Genomic DNA, 7,861 nt, shown 5'->3' with positions numbered 1-7,861 from the left:
GCTGGTGGGCATGTGACACTTGGACACTAACGAGGCACAGACAAGGAGCGGCTCCTAGCAGGCTTCCAGTGGAAGGGGCACATGGACGAATCAAACATACACCAAAATGAGAGGGATCTACAGACTGTATAAGTATGAGACTATATAATTGAAGGATAGCTTAAAAGAATTAATTTGGATACTCATATCAACAAATGCATTTGTTTTTCGGTAGCCTAACCCATAAGAACTCCATGGTTAAGCGTGCTGGAGTAACTTAGGGATGGATGACCTTCTAGGAAGTTTTTCCTAAAGCACATTGGAAAGTTTCATGTTGATGTGTGGGAGCAGACAATATTTCATGTAAGTTGCTGGAACATTACAACTATCGTGATCTTCTAGACACCTCCTTGACAGATGTCTTAGGAATTATGAATCTTATAGAGAAATGAGAAAGAACTCAGAGAATGAGTTTTAGAAGTATGATGAGTGTTTTAGATAATTAATCATATATTATGAAATTATATTTATATTTATTAAATTATCTTAATCATTTAATATATTCAATCTCATTATTTTAAAATACATATCAATTGTGATACTTTATTTTCTAAATTCTTACACAATAATAAATAGATAATTCACCTAAAATATTTGAATATATTACATATAGAATAATTCATAAATAAATTACATAAAAAAATCATAAATAACGTTAGATGTGTTACGTATAAAATTATTCATACATAATGCCGAGTTAATTTCATCCAAATTATTTTGTTTATAAATCTGTATCTAATAATATACTTTTCAAATAAAAACTATATATTTTTATTTCCAAATCTCTATGTAATAATATACCTTACTATATCAAGAGTCATAATTTAAATATTTTATTATTTATTACTATCCACATATATTTATAATTTTATAATATAAAAACAAAATTAATAATAAAAGTTTAAAATATATAAAAAATATAATATTACTACAAAATAAATTAGCAAACATTATCTCTCATTAAATATAACAAATAATTACATCAAAATAACATGTTCAGAGTATTAAATAAAAAACGACAACATTAGTTCATGCAATTCTACAACTAAAGCTTTTATGTTCTAAAATGTTTTGATTCGAACACTTGATCTGATTACATCATTTGGATAAGGCATGCTACTCCTCCTCGCTACAATTGAGAATATAAGTAATTGAATCTATACTATATTATTAGATTTTAAATAGAAAGTTTAAAAATGTAATAAATAATATTCTTAAACAAAAAAATTATCTAAAATGTATACATATTCTTCAAGCTCATGACATGTTTCCGTCTCTTTTCATGTCCATTCAAACTCTATATGAATCTTACTACAATTTTCATTAAACTCTAATTTAGTTCATTATCAAATAAGTAAGATTGATAAAAAAAAACCATCTAATAAACAATCATATCAATAAAAATAATAATAATTGATTAATTTTTAGTTATTTGTCTCAAAAATAAATAAAAAAGATGAACATAAAATAATAGTATTTCAATTCTACAATTAAACTTGTTATTATTAATAAATATTGATGCTTATTATTAAAATTTTATTTAAGTATGAAAAAAAATTACTTACACCTTTGTGCATTTTTAAACTTTAAAAAGTTATGTTTTATTTGAGTTTTGAAAATCATAAAATGATGACACTGGATCTTCACTATTATTTTGTACATTTTTAATTATAAATTATTAATATTCCATTTGAAATAACCAATATTTTAAATTATTCAATTATCAGATGAATTTTGAAACTACTTACTAAAGAATAACTAAGACAGTACATTAAAAGCAATCAAAACATTGCATTTGGTATCAATTAAAACTGGCAGAAGTTAGATACATGGTATTTTAGTGGTTAAATTAATAATATAATATTAGATATTAAATTCTTTCATTTTTATTATAAAAAATATTTTCTATTGAGGACTGAACATCAAACTTTGGAGGTTTTGTTAAAAGTATGTAACATGGTCTATTTATCTAAAACTATAAAATTGATCCTTTTGTTTTGATAAACCAATTAATGAGACCAGATTCTAAATAGGTCAATAAGAGAGGAAGAATAAAATAAAGACTATACTTACAAAAAAGAAGAGTCAGGAGAGTAAGAAAGAAATAAATGGAATCATCAGATGTGAAGTGCTACAAAATGAAACTGCGTTTGTGACAAATGTTATTATACGTATTTTATATGTACAAATTTAATATATGATTTCTTCCTCATGACGGAATACAACTTATTAACTCTATCTATCTATATATATATATATATTCTATACTTACTAAATTAGTACGAAATTATGTCAACCAAACTGTTAGTTAAGATGGTTTACAATTAAGCTAAAACAATTAATTTAAAATCAGCAATCATATGATCCAAATTTCTTCAAGTAAAAACTCGTAAATAATAATATATTTTACAAGATATATTTACTATTACGTTGATTATTATAATATTAATTAACTTCTGAATGAACTTGTGAAAATGTGTTATATAAATATACAACTCTTTCATCCAGCTGATAGAAAATAAGTACTGTTGAAAATGTCAAATAGACTGTTCTTCTGGGCCATTAACTCACCTTTCACTTAATCAATTAACCAGTGAAGTTTTTTTCTCACATATAACAAATTCAAGCTTAAAAAGTTGAACAATTACCATTTTGATTAGATGTAAGCTAAAAACATATCACCCACTTCTATATCAATACATTTATTTAAGATATTTATATTTTATTTTAGTTAATATGATTTAACTAATGATTTCCAAGTTGATAAGACTAAGTTAAAATAACTTTGAATCATATTTATTAATCACATTATTAAAACATAAACTTGAACTAAATAAAAAACTTTTTTCATTTGAGAGACGTTTTGCAGGACACGCGAGAAATTAGGACGGTCTTGAGGAGTAGTATGAATGACAAGTTAATAGATTCTTATTGGCTGGGTTCCATCGGGAAAAATAAATTTAATAACATAAAAAATACTGATCTCACCGTCCAAATGAAGATTAGAAACACGTGGCAACGTGTAATTTTCAGATGTGATGAAAGGAATGGATAAAAACATGAAATTGGCAAAAAAACAATAGTAGGGACCCATTTGAACATTACCTACCTGGCAGTTGACTACTCCAACTGGACCAAAATTTGGTGATTGCAATTGAAATAAATGCAGGCAGAAACTGGAATAAATCCACGTCATTACACAATAATAAGTGAGGAAATTTGATAGATAGGAATCATTTTCATAAGAACTATCTACAGGTTTTTACAAGCTTTCCCCTTTTCTCTCACCAAAAAAGTACTCCAATAAACTAGAGATTTGAAAAAATTTTAAAAAGTTCCCACCCTTTCCCCCAGGCACCAGCCAGTTCCTTTACAAGCCAATACCAGCATCGACCACATGAGCTGAGCGGTAAACCTCTTATAACTGCCATTTGAATATTTAATAAAGTAACGGCTATATGTGAAAGGCAAGAGGGAAAAAACACTAACGACTTTTTGAACTAAACATATTTCCACCCATCATACAATTCTTTTCCCTAATGTGTCCTCTGTCCATCACAGCTAAACTCCTAAAAGCTAATCATTGTTCTATCTAAAACTGAGGTTTCTCTGCTTCCCACACATGGAAGCCATCAACAGAACAAGAACATTTTATATATTAAGAATCATGTTGCTCAATGATGCTTCTTCGATGACTTAGTGAATGCTACCACATCTTCATCATCACTCTCCTCATCATCCTCTTCTTCATCATTCCTCTTCCTCTTCAGCTGTGATGATGAGTCAGGAGGAGGTAACACCTGAACATCTTCATCGTCATCATCAACTTCATCTTCCTCTTCACCCTCACCCTCATCATTTCCACCATCCACATCAGCTACAACTCCAGAATTCAGAGGATCAGACTGTCCAACTGGCTGAACAAGGTACCCACCACCATAGTCTTCTTCCTGTGATTCCACCAACATTATAAGTCTCATTAAAATAATGAGATATACTTCAATAAAGAATCAGGAAAAATACAGTAAATAAAACAAAATTTTATATTAACACCGCCAAACAAAATAACTACAATGTTTAATGAACGTTTTATAACTATATTACAAGCTTGCCATTCAAATATTATTTGTAAAATTCATGAATTATCATAGGTTAAAGAAAGAAGAAATGAAACACGGTAAAAAAAAAAGAAACTAAAAAGATGATACTAAATGCACAAATGCACCCAAACCAAATTATCTAAATATCTTAATTTCCAACCAAACCAAGTAACAGATCAGAAGCACGGCATGACATAGCACAGAGTTGGGAAAGACTTCAAGAATAGAACATCCTAATCCTAAATACAAAAAAAATATAAGGGCAGCGCAAAAACACAACATTACGAAAAACACGTACCCAGTGTTGCATTTTATGACAAAAGAAAAAAAGCAAAGAAGCCAGATTAAAAAAAAAAAAAGATTAAAATATTCATCGGCGTGGCAAATGATTGGTATGACAAGTGGTGTCAAACCCTATAGTGATGCATTAGCACACTTTTCATGTTTTACAGGCAAAAACAAGACATAAAATTGGTAAAAATTCTTAAACATAACGGTAAAATACTTGTTTTTTATTAAGAGAATGACATCAATTAAAACACAAGAAAGATATCAGAAAGTTATTTTAAATATATAAATAATTATGAAGCTTTCAAGATATCTAAAAATATCAAAATAATATCATTAATATTCAAAAGTTCCAATGCAACTAATACTACTCTACATTGTTTCCCTTATCTGCAAGAGTCCACTCCATTCCAGTTCCTGCATTTGATGGGAACTATAAACATGGAAAAGGCACTGGGAATCAGACAAATATCAACAATGAAGTTTGTATCAAAGCAACGGCAACATGCATATTGTAAAATAGATACAGCAATGACAAATGCTTGGACATAGCACATATGTAAATAAGCAATAAGTGTAAACAAACAAATATCCAAGATCATCCAATTATAAAGGATAATGAAAATATATCTAGTTTTTAAAGTACAAAACATGCAAGACAAAAAATTAACCCAAATTCCACGCACGGAAATATAAATCACACAATGTAAATAAATTAAACAAAACAGACAACAATGAATCCAGTTAGCAAGCATCGGCTAATAGAGACCACCCCCAACTTGGTAATCTAAACACATCAAACGAAGCAGAAATAAACAGAAAAACAAAATAGAAAAGGACACACAAAATTTCCAAACAATGAAACAAAGTTCAAAACCAAATTATTGCATGCACTAAACAAAATCAAAGTAAATCAGAAGGGATATCTCACTTCATCGTCATCTTCAAAATCGCCATCGTCTTCAACCCCCATCTCATCTTCCCCAGTCTCGCCATTATCATCCTCATCTCCATCCTCCTCCCCCTGTTCATGCCCATCAATCTCTCCCTCGGTACTCGTTAACCTCCCAGTACTCTCCGGCTCCGCAAAATCACCCTCATCATTATCCACCTCCTCCTCATCGTCATCATCGTCGTCATCATCCTCATCATATTCCACTCCATCCTCATCGTCGCTATCCTCAATCTCATGAACCTCAACCACGTCGTCATCATCGCCCTCCTCCTCATCAATTTCCTCACCAGAATCATCCTCGTCATCGTCCTCCTCCACGTCATCCCCTTCTACAGGCACAACACGGAATCCATTCTCCCGGTGATTATCGCCATTGGTAACCCGCCTCGACGTCTCCGTCTCCTCCTCATCCGCATCACTCTCTTCCTCCTCATCAGCATCAACAACACCATCAACGCCCTCGCTGTGTCCATTGTTAATACCGTGAGGTCGATCTTCTTCTCCGTCAATCTCGCCACTCCCAGGGTCATCTTCCTCCTCCTCTTCCTCTTCCTCCTCCTCTTCATCATCACTTTCAGGTCTCTCGTTCTCCTCCGCATCCATCTTATCCAAGTACTTGAGCGACTTAATCAACCCAAAAACCCTAGATCGATAATCCTTAACACGCGTCACGGGACACTCGTACAGATCCAGCGAAACCAGCTTCACCTGCGCCAGCGGCGCGAGATCCTCAATGTACTGAATCCGATTGTTGGACAAATCAAGGTCACGCAGCGAATCGAGGCCAGCCTGGACAAGAAACTCCAACCCTCCGGCGATCCGGTTGTCGGAGAGATTCAGCTTTTGCAGATTCCGGAGCCGTGGAAACTGCTCCAACGTTGAAACACCAACGTTTGCGATGGAAAGGTGCTGAAGGTTCTGGAACCTTTCAAGTAGGGTTGGAGGAGGTAACCGTCCCTGCACGCACTTAACGGCGCCGTCTAGGGTTAGCGTCCGGGCGGACGCATGGTCCTTCTCGCCGTCTAAGGCCGTCTCAACAGCCCGCTCCCAGATCTCGTCCATCAAATAGGAAATCCTATGTCTCATACAAAACGACAGCGCAAGCGTTTCAGGCACAACCTTCGCAAAGCATGGGTAGAATAGAAAAGAAAAGAAAAAGGGAGAGAGTTGCAGTGCTTTTATGAACCCCCCAAAACCGCTTTTGTCTCGTAGATTGGTGATGAATGAAATTGGATTGAAGTGCAGAGAGCGCCGGTTGGTTTGTGGAGTGTGGGAAATTGAAGCCCGGTGATGGTTTTTCTTTTGGTGTTTTTGGAGAGTTTAGGTTTGTTTCTCTTTCTCTCTCTAGCTCTGTTTTATAATTTCTCTCTCATTGGTAAGAGAGGAGGCGAATTGGGGGGATAAACCTCTTTCTCATTGTGTCTGGGCAAACGGGCTCGCGGTTTGGGTCTGACCTAGGGTTCAGGTGGGCTTAGCCTTTGTGGTTCGGGGCGTTTTGTCTTGTACCCATGCCCACCGTTGGATTCAGACAGACGGGGATCGATGACGTGGAAACATTGGACGGCTCAGATTGGGGGTTTCTGTGTTTGTTTTCGAGAAGGGTGTAGCGCGTTGGACTAGCTATTTTCAAACACGTCATTGATTATGTAAATATCGGAAAAAGGCTTCATATTTGGATCTTTTGGGCACCACATTTACCGAAATGCCACTCACGCGGAGCGTGAACTGCCTGAATCAGATATCCAAAATTCATATTTAGATATTACTTTCTTTCTTTTTTTTTTTCTTCTATTGGGTATCTTAAAGGAACAAACTTCTTCTCTCTTATCTTTTCTTTGGTTTTCGCTCTCCAATAAAAAGCAATGGACAGTTTTCACAGCCAATTTCAGTCATGTGACTGTTTTATTTTATTTATATTTTTTTATATTTATGTTATTGTTGAATTCTAAAATTAATGATTTTTTTCTATTTCGTATTATTTTATTTTCATTCTTTAAAAATATTTAATTTAAAAAATATTTCATATCAAAAAAATTGTTAATTTATACATTCCAGTGCATTTGTGAATAGCCAAAACCACTTCTCATTATTTTGAATTTCTTCCTCTGCAACTCCAATTCAAGAGAGAACATCAACAAGCAATCAAAGATTAAATATATAATAATTGAAGAATCAAATATTGGAAAACATTAAAAATGTAAAGTTTAGAAGAAAAAAAAAACATACAAACTCTACCAATTTATTCTGCAACAAAGCAGGTAATTGAAGAAAGTGTCCATTTTTTATATATTTGAAGATATTAAACACATTTATATCCTGTGAATACTTTTTATAAAATGTAAAGAAGAATTACCACATGCAGAAAAAAAAAGTTGAAAAAAACAACAACTTTGAAAAGTTCCCTGAACCAATATATAACCTGGTATGAAGTGAACCATTTCTTTCATTAAAAAAAAAGAAGAAAGAAACGCTTTTAAGT

The 7,861-nt window shown here is 32.9% G+C and overlaps 1 protein-coding gene across 2 annotated transcripts; it reads right to left on the bottom strand.

The window, feature by feature from the left end:
* Positions 1 to 3,193: 3,193 nt before the first annotated feature.
* LOC106768759 (acidic leucine-rich nuclear phosphoprotein 32-related protein) lies at positions 3,194 to 6,838 on the bottom strand. 2 transcript variants are annotated; one of them, XM_022782657.1, is made up of 3 exons: positions 5,359 to 6,838; positions 4,804 to 4,860; positions 3,194 to 3,989 (listed from the first exon to the last, which is right to left on the bottom strand). In XM_022782657.1, exons 1-3 carry the CDS (start codon positions 6,466 to 6,468, stop codon positions 3,714 to 3,716), a joined length of 1,443 nt encoding a protein of 480 aa, XP_022638378.1. In that variant the 5' UTR covers positions 6,469 to 6,838; the 3' UTR covers positions 3,194 to 3,713. The 2 variants fall into 2 exon arrangements, with proteins under 2 accessions (XP_022638378.1, XP_014509547.1); XM_014654061.2 differs by lacking the exon at positions 4,804 to 4,860 and having other exon boundaries at positions 5,359 to 6,836.
* Positions 6,839 to 7,861: the final 1,023 nt, after the last annotated feature.

This window comes from Vigna radiata, chromosome 7 (genome assembly GCF_000741045.1).
Source record: "Vigna radiata var. radiata cultivar VC1973A chromosome 7, Vradiata_ver6, whole genome shotgun sequence".
In the NCBI taxonomy this organism is placed as follows: Eukaryota; Viridiplantae; Streptophyta; class Magnoliopsida; order Fabales; family Fabaceae; genus Vigna; species Vigna radiata.
Note: the sequence above shows the minus strand (reverse complement) of the source record. Positions and strands in the feature narration are given on the sequence as shown.